At 35.2% G+C, this 23,128-nt stretch overlaps 1 protein-coding gene across 1 annotated transcript in view; it reads right to left on the reverse strand.

The window, feature by feature from the left end:
- Positions 1-23,128, reverse strand: part of FAM171B (family with sequence similarity 171 member B) — a 65,756-nt gene that overhangs the window by 13,122 nt on the left and 29,506 nt on the right. The window contains exons 2-5 of the mRNA XM_019931551.3: positions 17,085-17,318; positions 12,139-12,231; positions 9,014-9,172; positions 507-677 (exon numbers count right to left, since the gene is read on the reverse strand). Coding sequence (XP_019787110.1) covers positions 507-677; positions 9,014-9,172; positions 12,139-12,231; positions 17,085-17,318 — 657 coding nt within the window. The remainder of the gene's footprint in view (positions 1-506; positions 678-9,013; positions 9,173-12,138; positions 12,232-17,084; positions 17,319-23,128) is intronic.

Raw genomic sequence — 23,128 nt, forward strand, 5'->3', positions numbered from 1 at the left:
TACACAATATATACACACACATACATATAAAAAACAGTGTTATTTTCATGAAATTAGCATATATTTATCAATTGTTTTAGCCAAGCTTTTATATATAACTTCATATTTCCTATCAAAACAAAAATAAACTCATAAGAGCAGAAATAATTTTAAAAATTTTATTTATGCTCAAAATATAAAAACATGGGAATGTGAGTAAATAATGCTATCTTAAAATGTAACAGTGATATCCTTTTCCCCACAATTGTATTATATTAATCAAAGTAGGGTCACTTTTCGTCATTAACAAAGTGCTTAAAATTATATTACTGATTTAGTACTCTACTAAAGATAAAACATTCAAATATAAATATTTTAATGTTTTAAATAATGCATATTAAAATTTAATATTGTGTATAAAATACAGAAAGTTTGTCAATTATACCTTAATAAAGATGAAAATTTTAAATAAAAATATAGAAACATATTTCTAAAATATTCAGAACCTTTTCACCTAGCTCACATACCTGTGTTCATATCAAATGTCCAGGCAGGTATGTGATCCCCTGCACTTATACCATTTGTACGTAGAAGTGGGAGAGAAATTTGAATAGAGCCATCCACCTTTAATTCTTTTCCTCCAGAATATATTTTCACACATATTGCTGCAAGAGGAGTCAGTTCATTGCCTTCAAAACCTAAAAACAGAAGACAGTTCATTAAAATCATATGTAAAACACAAACTGGTTGTGTATTAACAACAGACTAATATGGGCCTAAAATATCTAGTTCCTCTATTTCACCCAGGGTTATCCATTTTAATATCAAATAGATACTGGATTCTACTTAAGGATTTTTAAAGTATATAATATATCATAAATAAATGCTATGCTTATGTAACATTGATAAATCAGTATGAGCCTAAAGATCAAATTCTGAGTCCTCTGATTTAAGGTCACTGGAATCTAATTCAATGTTTTTAAAAACCTACAAAACCAACAGGAAGGCTGCCTCTTTGAGGGGGAGACATTTGAGCAGTGGCCAAATGAGAAGGTGCCATCCATGCAGAGACCTCAGAGAAGAGCCTTCCAGGCAGAAGAAACCAGCATAAAGCTCCCAAATCGGAAGTGATCTTGGCATGTGTAAGAAAGAAAGAAGCCTGGAGGTCAGAGAGAGATGGAAATAGCATAGCGCCTTGGAGGCCATCGAAAGGAATCCTTATTATCGCTGCCACCATTAACCTTTGCAAACGTCCTGAAACTCTAACCATAAGGTAAGCAAAATAATGCCATACATATTCTGTAGACTAGTTGCACTGGTCAGTAATGCACTGTAAAAAGTACTATGTAATCTGTAAGTAATTATAATCTCTTCTATCAAACTATTTATAAAGCCAGCTGGCTTTCTTAACTCCACCCCTCAGTTCTATACAGTCGGTGGCTTCACATCGTGAATGCAGCTGAAACTGATGAAATCAGCATCCCACCATTTGGGATAAGGCCAACTCAAAGAAGAAAGAAAAAAGAGTCTGAAAAACAATGAGGAGGAAACTTTCACAAAGAATTTTCATACTCGTAGAGCTCTAGAACTGTACAATCCAGTAGAGTAGCCAGAAGCGCATGCAGCAATTTAAATTTAAATGAAATGAGCAATACAGTTTCTCAGTGCACTGGTTATGTGTCAAGAGCTCAACAGCCACATGTGGCTCAGCAGCTACCAGACGGGGCAGAGCAGAACATTCCCATTTGTCAGCACAGCTCTAGAACTTTGAAAATGTTAGCAGCATTCTCAGGACAATTGAAATGTTTAATGAATAATCTCAAAAGCAGGGGGTAGAGGAACGCTGAAGGGCACAGCACATTATGACTCCTTCCCACTGAATCTAATGAGTGTTGCTCATAAAAACCCTCCAATGCACCATGAGCTTCATTTGCAATAGTGTATATATTGGTACCATTCTTGTGATGTTTTTATTTTGAAAGCATCCTGTAACTTACAACTGGAAAACTTTGGCAGGTATCTTAGATTGGCTTCCTCAAGAAGCAAACCCTGAAATAACAATATGGAGGAAGCACCCACCACTGAGGGAATGGAGGAGTAACACAGAAGAAGGAAGCCAACACAGGATGTGTTAATGAACAGGTGTGTATGCGTTATGTGTTCTTTATCTGTCATTGGTTGAGAGCTTGCCCCTTGTGAGGGCCAAGTCTGCATCCTGGACCAGGGAATGCCCTTAGGCAGAGTCGCAGTAGGAAACATAGGCTTGTAACAGAAGACAGGGTCATCTGGCTGGGGTATCAACAGCATCAGCTACAGCAAGTTAGGAAAAAAAAGAAAAAAAAAGCCTATCTAACCATAACATCTATATGCTTATTACTCTAATTTCTGACTACTCCCCAAACGATATGGACCAAAAATTTGACTCAAGGGAAACCATAAAAATTACATATTGTCTGAGGTGATTTTAAAAAGAGTGGAATAAATAGAAGTTAAAAAAAATAATTGCCAGGGGACGTTCAAGATGGCAGAGGAGTTAAGTAAGATGTGGAGATCACCTTCCTCCCCACAAATACATCAAAAATACATCTACATGTATGTAACAACTCGTACAGAACACCTACTGAATGCTGGCAGAAGACCTCAGACTTCCCAAAAGGCAAGAAACTGCCCACGTACCTGGCCGTGTAGCTAACAGGGTCTTGGTGATCTGTCCGGGTGTCAGGCCTGAGCCTCTGAGGTGGGAGAGCCAAGCTCAGGACATTGGTCCACCAGAGACCTCCTGGCCCAGCCTCATGTAATATCAATCAGCAAGCGCTCTCCCAGAGATCTCCATCTTAACGCTAAGACCCAGCTCCACTCAATGACCAGCAAGCTCCAGTGCTGAACTCCCCATGCCAAACAACTAGCCAGACAGAAACACAACCACACCCATTAGCAGAGATGCTGCCTAAAATCATAATAAGTTCACAGACACCCCATAACACACCACCGGACGCAGTCTTGCCCACCAGAAAGACAAGATCCAGCCTCATCCACCAGAACACAGGCACCAGTCCCCTCCACCAGGAAGCCTACACAACCCACTGAACCAACCTTACCCACGGGGGGAAGACACCAAAAACAATGGGAACTACAAACCTGCAGCCTGTGAAAAGGAGACCCCAAACACAGTAAGATAAGCAAAATGAGAAGACAGAGAAACACACAGCAGATGAAGGAGCAAGGTTAAAACCCACCAGACCAAACAAATGAAGATGAAATAGGCAGTCTACCTGAAAAAGAATACAGAGTAATGACAGTAAAGATGATTCAAAATCTTGGAAGTAGAATGGAGAAAATACAAGAAACGTTTAACAAGGACCTAGAAGAACTAAAGAGCAAACAAACAGTGATGAACAACACAATATAAATGAAATTAAAAATTCTCTAGAAGGAATCAATAGCAGAATAACTGAGGCAGAAGAATGGATAAGTGACTTGGAAGATAAAATAGTGGAATTAACTACCACAGAGAAGAATAAAGAAAAAAGAATGAAAAGAATTGAGGACAGTCTCAGAGACCTCTGGGACAACAATAAATGCACCAACATTCGAATTACAGGGGTCCCAGAAGAAGAGAAAAAGAAAGGGACTGAGAAAATATTTGAAGAGATTATGGTTGAAAACTTCCCTAATATAGGAAAGAAAATAGTCAATCAAGTCCAGGAAGCACAGAGAGTCCCATACAGGATAAATCCAAGGAGAAATGTGCCAAGAGACATATTAATCAAACTATCAAAAAATTAATACACAGAAAAAATATTAAATGCAGCAAGGGAAAAACAACAAATAACATACAAGGGAATCCCCATAAGGTTAACAGCTGAGCTTTCAGCAGAAACTCTGCAAGGCAGAAGGGAGTGGCAGGAAGTATTTAAAGTGATGAAAGGGAAACACCTACAACCAAGATTACTCTACCCAGCAAGGATCTCATTCAGATGCGACAGAGAAATTAAAACCTAAGAGAATTCACCACCAACAAACCAACTTTACAACAAATGCTAAAGGAACTTCTCTAGGCAGGAAACACAAGAGAGGAAAAGACCTACAATAACAAACCTAAAACAATTAATATGGTAATAGGAACATACACATCAATAATTACCTTAAATGTAAATGGATTAAATGCTCCAACCAAATGACACAGACTGGCTGAATGGATACAAAAACAAGACCCATATGTATGCTGTCTAGAAGAGACCCATTTCAGACCTAGGGACACATACAGACTGAAAGTGAGGGGATGGAAAAAGATATTCCATGCAAATGGAAATCTAAAGAAAGCTGGAGTCACAATTCTCATATCAGACAAAATAGACTTTAAAACAAAGACTATTACCAGAGACAAAGAAGGAAACTGCATAATGATCAAGGGATCAATCCAGGAAGAAGATATAACAATTGTAAATATTTATGCACCCAACATAGGAGCACCTCAATATATAAGGCAAATACTAACAGCTATAAAAGGGGAACTTGACAGTAACACAATCATAGTAGGGGACTTTAACACCCCACTTTCACTAATGGATAGATCATCCAAAATGAAAATAAATAAGGAAACACAAGCTTTAAATGATATATTAAACAAGATGGAATTATTGATATTTATAGGACATTCTATCCAAAAACAACAGAATACACTTTCTTCCCAAGTGCTCATGGGACATTCTCCAGGATAGATCATATCTTGGGTCACAAATCAAGCCTTGGTAAATTTAAGAAAATTGAAATTGTATCAAGTATCTTTTCTGACCACAATGCTATGAGACTAGATATCAATTACAGGAAAAAATCTGTAAAAAATATAAACACATGGAGGCTAAACAATACATTATTAAATAACCAAGAGATCACGGAAGAAATCAAAGAGGAAATCAAAACATACCTAGAAACAAATGACAATAAAAACATGATGACCGAAAACCTATGGGATGGAGCAAAAGCAGGTCTAAGCGAGAAGTTTATAGCAATACAATCCTACCTCAAGAAACATCTCAAATAAACAACCTAACCTTACACCTAAAGCAAGTACAGAAAGAACAAAAAAACCCGAAGTTAACAGAAGGAAAGAAATCATAAAGATCATATCATAAATAAATGAAAAAGAAATGAAGGAAACGATAGCAAAGATCAATAAAACTAAAAGCTGGTTCTTTAAGAAGATAAACAAAATTGATAAACCATTAGCCAGACTCATCAAGGAAAAAAAGGAGAAGACTCAAATCAACAGAATTAGAAATGAAAAGGAGAAGTAACAACTGACACTGCAGAAATACAAAGGATCATGAGAGATTAATGCACGCAACTAATTATATGCCAATAAAATGGACAACCTGGAAGAAATGGACAAATTCTTAGAAAAGCACAACCTTCTGAGACTGAATCAGGAAGAAATAGAAAATATAAACAGACCAATCACAAGCACTGAAATTGAGACTCTGATTAAAAATCTTCCAACAAACAAAAGCCCAGGACCAGATGGCTTCACAGGGGAATTCTATCAAACATCATAGAAGAGTTAACACCTGTTCTTCTCAAACTCTTCCAAAATATAGCAGAGGGAGGAACACTCCCAAACTCATTCTGCGAGGCCACCATCACCCTGATACCAAAACCAGACAAGGATGTCACAAAGAAAGAAAACTACAGGCCAATATCACTGATAAACATAGATGCAAAAATCCTCAACAAAATACTAGCAAACAGAATACAACAGCACATTAAAAGGATCATACACCATGATCAAGTGGGGTTTATCCCAGGAATGCAAGGATTCTTCAATATATGCAAATCAATCAATGTGATAAACCATATTAACAAACTGAAGGAGAAAAACCATATGATCATCTCAGTAGATGCAGAGAAAGCTTTCAACAAAATTCCACACCGACTTATGATAAAAACCCTCCAGAAAGTAGGCATAGAGGGAACTTACCTCAACATAATAAAGGCCATATATGACAAACCCACAGCCAACATCGTTCTCAATGGTGAAAAACTGAAAGCATTTCCACTAAGATCAGGAACAAGACAAGGTTGCCCACTCTCACTACTATTATTCAACATAGTTTTGGAAGTTCAAGCCACAGCAACCAGAGAAGAAAAAGAAATGAAAGGAATACAAATCGGAAAGGAGGAAGTAAAACTGTCACTGTTTGCACATGACATGATACTATACATAGAGAATCCCAAAGATGCTACCAGAAAACTACTAGAGCTAATCAATGAATTTGGTAAAGTAGCAGGATACAAAATTAATGCACAGAAATCTCCTGCATTCCTATACACTAATGATGAAAAATCTGAAAGAGAAATTAAGGAAACACTCCCATTTACCACTGCAACAAAATACCTAGGAATAAGCCTACCTAAGTAAACAAAAGACCTGTATGCAGAAAACTATAAGACACTGATGAAAGAAATTAAAGATGATACCAACAAATGGAGAGATATACCATGTTTTTGGATTGGAAGAGTCAACATTGTGAAAATGACTCTACTACCCAAAGCAATCTACAGATTCAATGCAGTCCCTATCAAACTATCAATGGCATTTTTCACAGAACTAGAACAAAAAATTTCACAATTTGTATGGAAACACAAAAGACCCCCAATAGCCAAAGCAATCTTGAGAAAGAGTATCAGAGCTGGAGGATTCAGGCTCCCTGACTTCAGACTATACTACAAAGCTACAGTAATCAGGATAGTATGGTACTGGCACAGAAACAGAAAGATAGATCAATGGAACAGGATAGAAAGCCCAGAGATAAAGCCACGCACATATGGTCACCTTATCTCTGATAAAGGAGGCAAGAATATACAATGGAGATAGACAACCTCTTCAATAAGTGGTGCTGGGAAAACTGGACAGCTACATGTAAAAGAATGAAATTAGAACACTCCCTAACACCATACACAAAAATAAACTCAAAATGGATTAAAGACCTAAATGTAAGGCCAGACACTATCAAACTCTTAAGAGGAAAACATAGGCAGAACACTCCATGACATAAATCACAGCAAGGTCCTTTTTGACCCACCTCCTAGAGAAATGGAAATAAAAACAAAAATAAATGGGACCTAATGAAACTTAAAAGCTTTTTCACAGCAAAGGAAAGCATAAACAAGACCAAAAGACAACCCTCAGAATGGGAGAAAATATTTGCAAATGAAGTAACTGACAAAGGATTATTCCCCAAAATTTACAAGCAGCTCATGCAGCTCAATAACAAAAAAACAAACAACCCAATCCAAAAATGGGCCGAAGACCTAAATAGACATTTCTCCAAAGAAGATATACAGACTGCCAACAAACACATGAAAGGATGCTCAACATCACTAATCATGAGAGAAATGCAAATCAAAACTACAATGAAGTTTCAGCTCACACCGGTCAGAATGCCCATCATCAAAAAATCTACAAATGATATATGCTGGAGAGAGTGTGGAGAAAAAGTAACCCTCTTGCACTGTTGGTCGGAATGTAAATTGATACAGCCACTGTGGAGAACAGTATGGAGGTTCCTTAAAAAACTAAAAATAGAACTACCATACGACCCAGCAATCCCACTACTGGGCATATACCCTGAGAAAACCATAATTCAAAAAGAGTCATGTAGCACAATGTTCACTGCAGCACTATTTACAATAGCCAGGACATGGAAGCAACCTAAGTGTTCATTGACAGATGAATGGATAAAGAAGATGTGGTGCATATATACAATGGAATATTACTGAGCCATAGAAAGAAATGAAATTGAGTTATCTGTAGTGAGGTGGATGGACCTAGAGACTGTCATACAGAGTGAAGTAAGTCAGAAAGAGTAAAACAAATATTGTATGCTAACACATATATATGGAATTTAAAAAAAAAAAAAAAGGTTCTGAAGAACCTAGGGGCAGGACAGGAATAAAGACACAGACGTAGAGAATGGACTGAGGACATGGGGAGGGGGAAGGGCCAAGTGAGAGAGTGGCATGGACATATATACACTACCAAAGGTAAAAGAGATAGCTAGTGGGAAGCAGCCGCATAGCACAGGGAGATCAGCTCAGTGCTTTGTGTCCACTTAGAGGGGTGGGATAGGGAGGGTGGGAGGGAGAAGCAAGAGGGAGGGGATATGGGGATATATGTATATGTATAGCTGATTCACTTTGTTGTGCAGCAGAAACTAGCAAACCATTGTGAAGCAATTATACTCCAATAAAGATGTTAAAAAAATAACCTTGTAAAGTTTTTAAAGTTTTAGCAAAATACACGGTAACTCAAAGTGAAAAAATAATAATAAAAAAATAAAAACAGTGGAGTTTGTTAATTGCAACAACTGGTAGAAATGGTAGAACAAGTGTGGATGTACAGAGGGAAGATACAGTTTTTACAGGTGTCATTCATAAGTTAATTGTTAAATAAAGTGTAAGATTCCATCATCTTCGTAATGTAGGTCATGACAGCCTTATGTAAGTGTACTAGTGCTGCTGAATGTAAAAAGTACTTTTCAATATTACCGTTTTACTCAGAGTATATCAAATATATTTGAAAAGAAAAATTTCCAGTTGCTTACTCTAATCTATAAACTTTTTTATATCTAATGATTATTGACACTGCTGATCAATTTGATAAGAATGAATAGGTCAAATTATAATATATATGTAAACTTCTTAATCAAATTTCTACTTTCAATATTTTTTAATTTGCAAAATTATACAATAATCATTACTATTTTCTATACCTTGATTACCTCCTTTGGATAAAAATATCCTGTAAATTAAACTCTCTATTAATTTGAAATAATGTATGCAGAAGACTGGTATAATCTTTCATTGGATCAAAGGGACTGCCTATAAACACTTTAATAACTATATTTATGTTTCAAAAGTGACATGTCTCCTCCAAAGCTTAAATGAATTTCAGACATCTAAATAAATAGTACTTGATGAGAGATTTATGTGCTGTTTTTATAAATAGATTAGATTATAAAAAATTAGAAAATACCTGACTTATTGAGAGTAATTCCAGTCGTATACAGAAAATTATCCACTTTCAAAAACTGCTGTAGGACTGTAAGGTAGCCTGTAACGTTGCTAATGTGATGGCTGTTGGGTAGTCTAATTAAGGCTTTTGAAAACTGAACACTTGGTTGAGATTTGGCATCTGGAAAAAGGAAACCTCATTAGCAAATAGACAAAACAAATGCATATTAAGCACAGCACTATTGGTCAGGACATTTTACTCTAAGTGAACCAGTTATTTCTAAAACATTACTGACATCTCCTAATTATAATTATTATTTTATATTCAGATCTGAATAAATAAGAAATGCCCCTTTCTTTAGATCATACAAGGCACCTTTAGCCTAGAGAGTGCTTGATTCACTTGCCCAGAATTTCTTCACCCTTTGAGTTTCACTTCTAGGGAACCACACATTGACCCATGTGGTTCACTTGGGGTTTCATTTCTGTAACAAGAGTAGAGGTAATGGTGCATGCCAGAATGGGCTGAAACCAATCAAAAGCATCTCATTATCCTGTTGGTCACAGTGATTTGTTGAACTATGGGACTTGTGACAACCACAGTTAATGAGATAAAATGTGAGTTTTGCTTGGACTTCTAGGGGAAAAGACCTTCTATTCCCCACTAGATTTTATGTGAGCAGATATATGTCTGGGAGTTGCAAAAGCCATCTTGTGACCAAAAATGAGAGCTCCTTTGAAAATGAGACAATAATTAAGGACCGGAGAGTTGAGAAACAGAAAGAGTAAAACTAGTTCTCAATTATTTCAGCTGAAGCCCTGATCAAGCCATGTCTAAAGGTGGTCCCATTCCTACACTTATCAATCATTTGAGCAATAAATAAGTGCTTCCTTTGGGCTTAAACTAGTTGCGGGTTGGGTTTTCAGCAACTTGCAACAGAAAGTATCTTTGATGATAAGCCATATACTTAAGTGGGTAGGTTTCTGCATCAGGCAATTAAACATGCATTAAAAGTTTTTCAAATGCCAGGCATTCAATTTATAAATATTATCTCATGTAAATAACTTTGAATTGACTATCCTCTAATTTATCGAGAACCCAGGGACAATATTGATTTTTTTCTGTATTCAGCAGATCTTTAACAATTCAAGGGTCAACTCATATCATTAAAACTAAAAATTATCAGAAACAATCAGTTAAGTTCTTAGGATGAAAAAAGTATCCATTTTTAAAGAGTTACATGACAATAAAAAATAAACTATACACTGACTGAGAATTATCTTACATTGTTTTATTTATCATTTATGTATGAAGCTAGAAAAATGGTACCTGGAAAATAAACAGTTAAGGGATATAAAGAAAAAAACAACACATCTATATTATCCTTGTTAAATTGCTTTGAGGGAACAATGTAATACCTTTTGATCCCTTACAGGTACTATCTACAACTTACTTTTTTAAAATGTGTGGCTTAATTATGATGAAAATCCAAACTTCTTTACAACTGAAAACATGTACACTAAAGGAAATGTCTAACTGAACTTCTCTAAGGTTTTACACATTCCTGAAGTTCCCAATTTTTGCTGCTCCTTTTACTACAAATATATTTACACACAGGCCTAACATACTTTTCACTACACAAAATGAACAACTTCCTGATAAAATCTTAGAAGGAAAAATATTAACGTTTTCTGGAAGTTAAGAAGTGAGGATGTGTACTTTCCTAAGGAAAGATTTAACATCATCAGAAACATCCATCCCTTCTTAGTTGGCCTCACCAATAGGTCAACTCTTAGGGAAATGAGGCAGTAAAAGGAATTCCAGAGGGCTCACAGTGTTCTCACAGAGATGGGCACATGGCATGTGCAGTGCCACCCAGACAGACGAGAGCTCACCACAGCTTCGTACAGTGGCAAAGGAGTGGTACATGAACATGCTCACGCTGACCCTTTTCATATAACCCAGCAGAAATTACAATTTGTGATGGGGTTTGAAGAATCCAGGAAGGAGTAGGATGTGTCAAGATAAAACCAAAACAAACAAATGAAGCAGGACTGTGGAGAACCTGATTTCACTAAGGTCCCAGCAGTGTACAATGTGGCCTCTCTCTGCAAACATGTACTTCCTATTTAGTTTCCACCTTTCATACTCAACGCTACATCCACCCATTCTGCCATGCACCGGCAAACTCAGTGCAAGAGTAAGAGATTCTACTGCCTTGCTCAGTAAATTACTCTAAGATTAATCAAGCCCTAGTTAATTTTTTCCAAATGATAGTGTTAGGCTTTCTTTTTTAATACATTAGGACTAAATAAGATAAGCTTCTGAAGATGAAGAGAACTTCAAAAACAGTTCTTTTTACCATGACTCTTGTATTGGACTTTGAGGTTTTCTGCCTTTACCAGTCATTCTTATTATGCTTTAGTTCTCAACATTAATTTCCCAAAAGAAACAAAAGCCAATTATTGTCATTTATAGAGGTTTTACATAATATGCAGTTAAGAGTCACAAAATGCTGGGACTAGTTAAGGGGGTAAGGAGGTGAGGTAAGGATAAAACTGTCATCTTCGTGGTTGGTAAAGCAGAGCTGGAGGACACAGCTTGAATCAGACCCCAAATCACGCTTCCTGTATTCCTGCCCTTGGGATATGTGAGTGGGGCAAATCATGTCTGCCAAGCAGATACTTAACTCCCCAGCCTCAGACCCTTCCCACACAGGCAGCAAGATTAATGTCAGAGGCAGGAATGAAAGTGACCTGCAAACTAGAAAGCCCCAGAGATCTGAGTCCTTTTCCCAATTTCACCAACCACTAAAGCTCAGTGAGAGATGTGATTTGGAAAGCAGTTCAGGGACTCTTTCCAGTACTTCTGAAAGTCAGATGTTCTACTGGGGGTGGCTAAAATGGTAAAAGAGAGAATGATTCCCACTACACACACACACACACACACACACAAATGCTATAGTTTGATAGTGAAATAAGAATCAGTTCAGATCAACTTATAGTCAGTACTAGTCATCCCTGATCAACTTAGATTTTTCCCACCTTATAATCAACACTGATCCACTGGTGAAGAAGTATAGTTATACAATATAGTCACAATATAGTCTCTTTACTTACTAGCTAAGTAAGAAGTGGTGTACTTACCAGCTAATTTTCCAGTAATTAAAACAGTGTCTTCAAATAGCCATATATTTGCTTGGCTTTGCGGGAACAGTGAAAGTGTAACTGATGAATATACTGTGAAATATAGCATAATTAGGATATTTTATTAGACATGGGGGGGGAAAACTGGGACAAATATAGTTCTGCTCTGGCAGGTCCTAAAATTGTGGGGAAAAAGAAGTTCTGTGATGGGAAAAGCAATTCAAAACAAAGGAAGAATGCATGTATAATATGATGGAGGAAAAAAAGGAACATAATAAAGTGAGACGATTTGGCATCACTATTTTACTAATTTTTTAAAATTTTATAAGTAGTTTGTACCAAGGTGACTAATAATGTTCTCTAACTAAGCCCAGATATATTTGGTCAAGTTAAATGCTTAAACAACCCTCTGCTATTTTCTCTATATAATCGTTACTTATTTCCTTCTTATACTGAATAATTTTTAAGCCGTTTTTTCCTGGCCCCATGATTCAAGGTTCTCTCAGATGGGGAGTATATCCACTCTTCTTTTTTAACTCCCCATACAAAGGTGCAGTGCTCTTCTTCACAGTGTGGTTCACCAAACAGACTGTGCTTTGCCAAAGGAAGAAACAGTTTAACACATAAAATGATCCAGAGGCAACCTTTAGTAGTAGGGAGGATGGGGCTGGACCCGCCTACAAGAGTAGGCACCTGAAATGCCTGGTGGGATGAGTAAGTGCAGATCCCCTGAAAGATAACTAAATTCTTTCAAGATCAGGAACAAGAGGCAGGGACAAAAGACCATCGTTTTATAAGCAAGACCAAATCAAACAACCTGACCAATCCTGCAAAAGAAAAATAAGTTCTGAGGCATCACCTAGAGTTCAAGTTCTCACTGATCTCTCTCCTCCATGCAATGCAAGTAAATATCAACAGAAATGATACAATACCCCTAAATCACTTAAGAAAGGATAAAACACACTTGCATGAGAATACTTTTAAAATCTGGAGATATTTCAAAGAGCTGTAAAGGAAATACGGAAAAGACAGGATAAAATATTAAAAGTATACGATGATGTATGGGTGGATGTAAAATAATATACTTTTTTCTTAAGTAGGAATAGAGGACTACCAAATGAAAGTAATTTTAATTGAGAATACACTAACATTTAGATGGATTGTTAGACGTATTAGATTGGAGAGGAGGTGGTTAGGGTAGTAGCTTGGACCCGAGATGATTGTATCCCATATTTGGATACTTTCTTAGTCCCAGGGAGGTTAAAAAGGGCTCTTCTATTAAACCTGAGGAGAATCTTTCAGAAAGTCACTTAAACTTGGATTCAGATTTCCTTTGACTTTAAAAAATGTTTCTGATTATAAACGGGATATATATCCACTCTGGAAAAGTTGAGAAATACAGAAAAGGAAAGAAGAAAATGATGGTCATCACAATACCACCACAGAGACAACCACTATTAGTATTTCAGTGTAGCTCTTCCTGGATTTTTCCTGTGATTTTGTTTTTAAAAAGAGGGAGTATGATATTGTATACAGAATATTTTCACCCTGCTTTTTCACTTAAAATAATATTGTAAGCATTTCTGTTCCTCAATAGAAACTTTCATAACATTTTCAAGGTCACATATTTCTTAAAGTATCAAGATTCACTTAACCACTACACTGTATAATACTGTATATTTAGATTGTTTCCATTTTCACTATTACAAAATAATATTTGACTCAACATCCTTGTGCACAGATATCTGTCCACTTTATTTGTATGTTTGTTTTTAGGATATATTCCCAGCAGTCAATGATGATGAAGATTTCGAAGACACTGACACACACATTTCAAAGTTGTTATCCAGATAACACTGCCGACTTCTCCCACCAGCAGTGTTTGAGGATGGCCATCTTGCCCAGCTTGTCAATATTGAGTATGTTCACTTTTAAAAAATGTTTCTAAAGTGAAAAAATCTAAGAAATGTGTATTTTGGAGGCGTACTTGGATTATTAGGAAGGTAAAATATTTTATCGTATTTACTAATCATTTGTATTTCCTGTTTTGAAAACTAAGTCATGATTTTATCCATTCACCTTATTTAGGCAGGGCCTTGGTTTTTTACTGATGTGTATGAATTCTTAACACATTAAGGATATCATTCCTTATTATTTCATATATTTTTTACTACTTTTTAAAATTATGGGGAAATCTACCTTTTATGACATCTTTCATTGCTTTTCAGTTTAAAAAGACCATCCTAAAAAAATAAGATAGTTTATTAAATTTAATATAATTTAATTTTCCATATTTTAACTTTCTGAGCAATATATTTTGGAATATGGATTCAAATTAATTTACTCCAAATAGTTAACCAAAGTATCCCAATATTACTTTTTGAATATTCAGCTTTTTCCTCAATGATTTATGATTCCTATCATAGATTATATTTTTTATGCCTACTAGTATCTGATTTGTACCACATTACAAATCATAGTACAATATCACTTAATTCTGTAGCTATATATTTTAGTTATCTGGAATGGCAAATTGCCTCTAGTAAATCGTCTTTTAAAACAAGATTTCAGGTATTTTGACACATCTGTTCTTTAAGGGTTATTTTGCCAAGTGTTTTGTTAATGCATTAAATCTATAAATTAATCTGGGAAGAATTCAAATCTTTACAATGTTCAAGCTAAGAAAAAATATTTTTCCAGTTTCTGTTGCTTTAGTTGATTTGGTTTTTTTTTTTTTAGGTCTATCAGTAACATTTGGTAGTTTTATTTTCCCTCCCCACAGTTACTTCACTTTTTTTTGTAGGTTTCCCTGCATATTTTGTTTGTTCTTGTTGTTCTGAGAGGGATTTCTTTTCATTATTTTTCCTAATTGTTTATTACTTCTGGTATATAAGAACATGTATTGATTTGTAGCAATACTTATTTGTAGTTTTCCAGGGATATGATCATAACCAGAAAAAATGGTTTTGATTCTTCCTTCCTAATAGCTATTCCCTTTTTTTAATCTGTTAATATCTTTTTGCTCTGATAATAACTTCTACTACAATGTAAAATAATATAGACATCTGTGTTTAGTTTCTTATTTTAGTAGGATCACCTCTAATATTTTACAGTTAAGTATGATTTTGAGATACCTAAGGATATCTTTGTGGTCCTAGTTTTTAAAGAGTGTGTTCTTGGTTAGGCATGAATGGTGAACTTATAAAATGCATTTCAGGCAACATTTCAGGCAATTGTTGATATTATCACATATTAGTTCTAATTTGTTCTACTAATATGATACATAAAATTAATGAAGTTTGACATCCTTATAGTTCTGCAAAGAAGAAAAATCCTACTTGGTCTTGACAGTATCCTATATTTAAATAATGGTGAAATTCTTTTCTGTATTGTTTAGGAATTTTACATTTAGAGTTATAAGTATGACTGGTCAATAGAGAGGTGTGTGTATATGAGAGACAGTATGCACACATGAGGGCATTTAATTTTGTATTACCTTTGTTAGGTCTCAGAATCAAGGCTGTACTGATTCGGTAAAATGATCTGGGGCACTTTTCCTTATAGCCTTTGAAGTTATTTTTACCCAGAACATTTTACCCATGGTTATTAATCTACCTCATCTAAAATCAATATACCATTTATATTATCACAAAATTGTTTGTTTTATTGGATTTTTAAGATTATTGCCAAATTTTTTGATAATTTTTATGATTTTTAAAGCTTTTATATATTTTTATCTTTTATTTCCCTCATTTTTGTTTAAATTAGCTAGATGTATGTATAATTTACTTCAAAGAACTAACACTTTGTCAATTATTTCTTTTTATTTTTCTAATATATGCCAATCTACTTCAATCTTTTTATTTCCTTTTTCCCATTTTAGTTGGTTTCGTCTTTCATTATTTTTCTCACTTTTGTTGAATGAATAGTTGTACTTAATTTCTGTCTTTAAAAAAATTTAAAGCATTTGATACCATGAAGTCACCTCAAATACATCCGTATCTGGATTTTCCAGTCATTTTATTACAATTTCACATGAGTCTTATTAAATTATCTAATTCATTTTTCATTTTCTTTCTCATTCTAAATTTAAATAGTTCAGGAATTCAAATGTTTCCATTATGAAACTAAATAAAATATCTAAAACCTAACAACAAGAACCACCACAATAAAAAATAAAATTTTTAGAAAGATTGACTACCTAATGTATCATCCTTCCAGTCAATCAGACTTGTATTCTGGTACCTTGTATGGCCAATTTTCCCAGTATTCAATTAGTTATAATCACTCCTACCAATTTTTTTCCAGCTTTATTGAGATATAATTGACAGCTAACATCATGTAAGTTTAAGGTGTACAATGTGATGATTTGATATGTTTTTATATTGTGAAATGATTGCCACAATAATTAATAATTCTTTCTCCAGTATGCCTCTTGTACTCTCACCTCTCCTTTCCATTTCCTTTCTTACATCAGGCTACTGTCCAGCAGCACAACCACAGCTTCATAGCCAGGCTCCCTGAATCCATTTTAGCCCTGCTGTTGCCCTGTTCTTTATACACTGTAAATTCAGTTTCTAAATTATTCGTCACATAAATCTAAACTGTTCATCTTATCTTTTGAGACTGTCCTTTAATTATCTGGCCCTTTACTTTACTTTGGGCCAGATAATTTACTTTACTTTACTATCCTGCTTCTAACTAATTCTTTGGGCATGCCACACCCCTCTCCGCCACCTGCAGACAAGCTTTGTGCCAGAGCAGAGCTGTAGCTCGGGATTCCTTCAAGCTTCTGTAGAAGGAAAAAGACCTTCATGTTTTCTTCAAACTGGCACGCCTTTCTACCTCCTTATATTGGCTTCACATAGTCTCATTTTCGGTTTATCAGAACAAGAGAAAAAAATCATTTACATTTAGTGAAAGCAAAACATTGTTTAACTGCTTACTTGGCATTCTTCCAGTCTTCCAAGGCAGAGGTGTCAACACATAGCCATCTTTGTAAGCAATAATGGTTAGGCTGAGTCCTAACTTGTAGGGTACTCTTATCAACACTGCTCCATTGTTTCTAGTTACTGTGGAATTTGTCTTCGTGTAGTTTACAAACACTTCTACAACTGCTTGACTCAGGTACTGACGACTGATGATGTCATTCACCTGGACCTTCAGCATAAATACAGACACTGGAAGAGAAAAAGAAAATCGCAGCACGTTATATCCTAGAAAGCATATGTCACTATACTTTAAAATGTCATTTAAGGCACCTGAACCAACAGTACAAAACTGTTGAAAAATTTAGGAAATACATACACATGGATGGATAGAAAGAGGTGTTAAACATTCCAACAAATTCATTATTCTCCCTAAAACTGAATAAATTTGAATTTATTATTAACACGGCGCAGGATTATCACTCCATTTTCTCTGCCATTTAGAAGAAGAAGGGAGAACAGTGAATAATGGAAAGAGTTTCTGGCTTTAGGAAAATAATTTTTACTTTATGTTACTAATTTCTAATATTATCAAGTTATATAGATTTAATACTAATTTAAAATACAGTCAAAGGTCTTAGAATAAAATGCCATCTCACCAAACCCCTTAGTGCATGGCTAGCTCCTTTATTTTGTTCTGTTGTCTGGAAAGCAGGGGATGTGTTTTAGTTCCAAATTACAAAATATCAAAACAGAATCTCAGATGCACCTAGAGAATATTATGCTTAGTGAAATAAGTCAGAAAGATAAATACTGTGATGTCACTTATATGTGGAATCTAAAAATAACACTAATGTATATGCAAAACAAACACATTCACAGACATAGAAAATAAACTTAAGGTAATCAAAAGGGAGAGGGAAGGGGGAGGGACAAATTAGGGGTATAGGATTAACAGATACAAACTACTATCTATAAAATAGATAAGCAACAAGAAGGTATTGTATAGCATAAGGAATTATAGCCGTTACTTTGTAATAACCTATAATGGAACATAATCTGCAAAAATACTGAATCACTATGCTGTATACCTGAAACTAAGATTGTAGATCAACTATACTTAAGTTAAAAAAAAAAACCCTTTTTCTAAAATATAAAAAAACATTATCCATTAAATATATAGATACAACATGTGAAAATAATAAAGTCAAGAAAATAAGAATTAAAGCTTTTTCTACTTAAACCTCCAGCCTTATAGATCTTGACAATGTGTCCATGCATTTACCAATGATAATGTTTGGCTACAAAAGAACTTTTACCATCATGGAAATGCCTTTGCAAAGCCTGTATCATAACACCTTTGCTAAAGATGCCTTATCTTCTACCATAATGGGCTCTGCAGCCAGTCAAGGTCCATCTCTGCCATTCCCTAGACATGTGACTTTGGGTGAGTTACTCACCTCTCGGTCCATTTGCTCATCTGTAAAATCAGGAGATAGCAACTATTTTGAGCTAGTAAAATAAAATAATGCAAATAATGTGCTCAGTACAGTGTTTGGTTGTCACATCTAATGTTAGTATCGTTATTTATAACAAAAATTATTACTTCACAACTGGAGACCACTTCATAAACATGAGTACTTCAATAAGAAACATCTCATAAGGATTAATTATGCTGTTATGCATTTGTGTAAACAAACCCATTTTTTAAAAAGAATTTTTAGCAAGAACATCACGTCAGGTAAAAAATCCTAGTCAACAATGATTGAGTTGCAATATTGCTACAAAACTGTTGTCACACCGTATCTATTTTTTGTTAAGATAAGCTAGACTTTAAATTGCTTTTGACCATACAAAGATATTTTAAATACAAATAGAACCACTGTAACTGTCCAGTCCTAGGAAAGGTATCATTCAGCAAGTTATAAAATAGTCCTTAACCTTTTAAGAATCAAAAAATGAGGTTAAATGTTATCCAAACACAATTCTTTACATATTTAGACACAAACATATTTTTCATATATTTCCTCATACATGATAATAATTAACTCTAAAAAGAACTAAAATGTGTTGGCGGTTAATGAACCAGGCATTGTGTTAATTTTTAAGTGCATCATTCCATTTTCTCTTCAAAACATCCCCGTTAGATAGATACGACTGTCTTCATTTCATATATTGGTAACTGCAGGTTAGCACGGTTTGTAAGTTGGCCATGGAGGAAACCAGACACAAACTTGCCGCAGTCTCTCCTCAAAGCTTGTGCTCTTATTGCACTACAATTGCCTGATTATACCCTTAAAAGCTACTCTAGTCCCACTTTAGAGCATGGAAATGGGAAGAACTGGGGGAAAAAATGACTCCTGTAGAGTCACACCTTAAAATGAGGTTCCATTAGTATATCTGAAAAATGGTTAATTTCCAAAACAACTTTGTATATATTCAAATGTAAATATGGAGAATAGATTACAAGGAAAAATATAGATAACTGATGTTCATCCACACCTCTACTTTCTCGGCATTTTTAATAATAAAAAGCCTTTGTGGGAGGTTAAATTATTTGTGAGCAGTCATTACTATCATTACTTTTAATAGAAAAATTCAGGAGCATCTGGTACTAGAAGGTCAACTAAGCCTTTGGCCGTAACTCCAAGCTTTCCTCAAATTATTTAACTACCTCCCCATCATATAAATTCACACTAAAATAAATCATGTTGCTAACAATTTAAAATCAAAATATGAAAAAGGGCTAGGAATAAATACATGTTCCTGTTGCCAAGCCTTGTGTGTATATTATCAAAAAACATCTCAATATACCTTTGTCAAATATATATTATCAAGTCCATTTTACTGATGAAGAAGTGAGATTTCAGACATTCAGGCAGCTATGCAAACTGCCTCAAATCTCACAGTCATTAAGAAGCTGTGTCAATACAGCAGAAACTAACACAATATTGTAAAGCAATTATACTCCAATAAAGATGCTAAAAGAAAAAAAAAGAAGCTGTGTCAGCCTTCAAGTGTCCCCCCCATGCATGACTCCAAAGCCATCTTTATATCATGTTATAGTGAGTCCTGGGGTCACATTACTCAGGTTAATTCAAGGAATGTATGATTGCAATCATCACTGAGAACTTAAATCCTTATACAACATCAATTAAAAAGAAAAAAAGTAATTATACATACATGCTGATGCCAAACCATGGCTTCAAATTCAAATGGGAAATACAACTCTTAGGCAAAAAAGTAAAAGGTTGCCATATGTAAATAGGGCATGATGGGCTTCTAAACCAATGTCCTTGAATAGAGCCACCGAGTACAAAACACTAGTTATGTGTAGAGGACAAGTAGCTGCTGCTCAATTCAAAATAATTCCCCCAGTCACTTGCCCCTAATCCCCTAGACAAAATGTATTGAGCCACTGGCATAAAGCGTCTAACTAACGCAGGCCAGACAGTCTGTCAGGCCCTCAAAATGGGAAAAAAGATACACAGAGGCTAACAGTTGCTGGAGCTGAATCATCTGAGAGAGTCTATGAACTCCTACTCTCTGTGATTTCCAGTGCTTACATGTCCCTCTCCTTCCAGAAGCTGGGTTGTACTGTCCCTCTGCTGATTGAGCTATATCAAAATCCCTCCCCCGAATCTTGTAGCCAGAGTTGGGTTCTGTTGCTTGCTTCCAAAGCAAGTACCTTAAATGACATGGGATACAACTGTAAATATATGATATTTTATTTAATAGGCTACCCTATCTTTTATAAGAGAAGGCAAAGGAGGGAAGGCTAATGTACCAAAAATATGAGAAACCACATAAGAGGGAGACTGCACATAACTAGAAGATAAGGAATTAACATTCCCTATTAAAATTTGGTAATGGGTCTTATTCAAATCAAATGTACCTACAATGGTTCCTTCAACCGCATTTTCAGGAATGGGACTCAACAGGGAATTTTTATTAATTTGTTTGCTCCAAAGATTTTAGAAATTCTCAGAGCCTTTGGATTTATAGACAAAGTCCAATTGTAGTAAGATCTTAAGCTAAACTCATTAAAAAAAAAAACCTCTGCATATTCCATATGTTTCATCTTTGTAAAAGTACAGTTGCCAAAATAAGACACCCTAAAGCCTCCTGGCATTCTGAAGCTGGGTTTGATTCATAAAATGTTTTCTAATCCAGAATGGACGATTTTTTTCCACATGTGCTAATAATGTTAATGTAATAAATTTGATGAGAAAATGAGTATCAAATTCAGAAAAAACAATTTGCAAAGGTCACATCTTGGCTATCAAACTCATAGCCTGTCTGTGGAGATCCCCTATGTCTGTACCTTAGATTGCCTAACAGACTTAAGACATACTGTAGGCCTGACCAGCACTGTCCTCTCTAGCTCAAATGGGAAAAACTAGTTATTTGTATAATACACACACATTCACACACACACCCTGCTCCCTCAGGCCCAGTTCTAGAAACTTTACACATGTTGTCCAATTTCATCCTAATACAAACCTGCAAAACTTCCCCCTTTTAAGGCAAGGAAATCGAGGCTAAAGTTGAGCAGCTAATAAATTACAGGCAGGATTAACAGGTTCATTTTACTCCAAGTTCCATGTGTTTTACTCCACATTCTCTCTCATTGAAAAGCCTTAGGAATTTGGTTTCCATCATATTCACTAGCTCACTTATTTCCTCCCAACCAGTGCAGAGAAGGAAGTGCTCATTTGCTGATTCTCTGACCTGCTCATCCCCTCTCTCAGCCTGGTTTTTCTGGCCCCGACATAAGCCGCAGCAAAAATAGCATTAAAATAAAAAAAAAAAACCCGAAAAACAAAATCTTGGCTGAAAGCCTGGTTACAGCAATTAAAGAGGCACAAACAACTCTTTTTCCTTCAAATAAAAAGTTATAAAGAATTACCTGCCATTGACTTAAACAGGATGCCTCTGACTTCTGTGATGTCAAGTTTGACCAGGCAAACAGCACTGGCAGCCAGAAGTAATATATATCCATAATAATCCCCCTCACTAGCTCTCTTCTCCAACAAAAATACTCTGGCATTTAGACGGGGCAGATTGTGTGATTAAATATATGATTTTCAACCAGAGGTGCTTTTGTCTCCATAATCTACCTACTCTTCTCCATTGTATTTTTCAGCTTTCCATGCCCATGTTATTTTCTCTGTCATGTAATTATAATCATTATGTCTTGCCCACATAATTTTCTTTTCAGTATGTCACCATTGGTTTAAAAATGGTTCAATATCAAATGATTTCAACTGCACCCTAAGAAAACATATAATCTAAATGTTGAGAGAAACAAGGAAAAATAAAATACACACCCATGAGCGAGGTCTGAGGTTGCTGACAAAGATTTAACTATTTAGCACATGATTAGAAGCATTAAGGAATGAGAATCACAAATTCAAAAGACTACTAAATAGGTATAAAAGAAATGTTCTTGCAAAAGCATATTAGAATCAACACTGTATTATGGTTTTGCTACAGGATATAGATAGGTAAATCAAAGTCCAAAATAGCTATTTATTTGACGACATCTGAAGTGGGGTGCGCTGAGAAATTACAACCCCACTTCTTTTCAAGAGAATCTGACATCATCTTATTATGTTGTTACTATTATGTAGGTTACAACTATACCCATGGAGAAACTTTTTCAGATTTCTCCAGTACAAAAACAAGCCTACTTCTTTTCAATTATGTTTCAAGCATCTACAATAATTTAATATACAACTTTTTTCCTCTCTAGGAATATAGAGCTAAAAATATACTAGGTAGATAAAGTTTTTATAAACAGATCACAGATAAAATTTAATAAAATATTTTAACAATGAAAATTTTAAAGCTTTGAGGTTTATGCATTCTAAATGAGAGCTATAAAAAAATAAAGAACACAAAAATATAGTGAAATTAAATAATTGGTTGGGAACAGTTAGAAATGTTTACCTACATTGATTGATTCAACAAATATTTATTGACTGCCTGACTTTGGCCAGATCCGCACTAGCTAGGTAATGGGGCTGCAAACATTAATAGGATACATTCTTACCTTGAGG

Source organism: Tursiops truncatus, chromosome 7 (genome assembly GCF_011762595.2).
Source record: "Tursiops truncatus isolate mTurTru1 chromosome 7, mTurTru1.mat.Y, whole genome shotgun sequence".
Lineage (NCBI taxonomy): Eukaryota > Metazoa > Chordata > Mammalia > Artiodactyla > Delphinidae > Tursiops > Tursiops truncatus.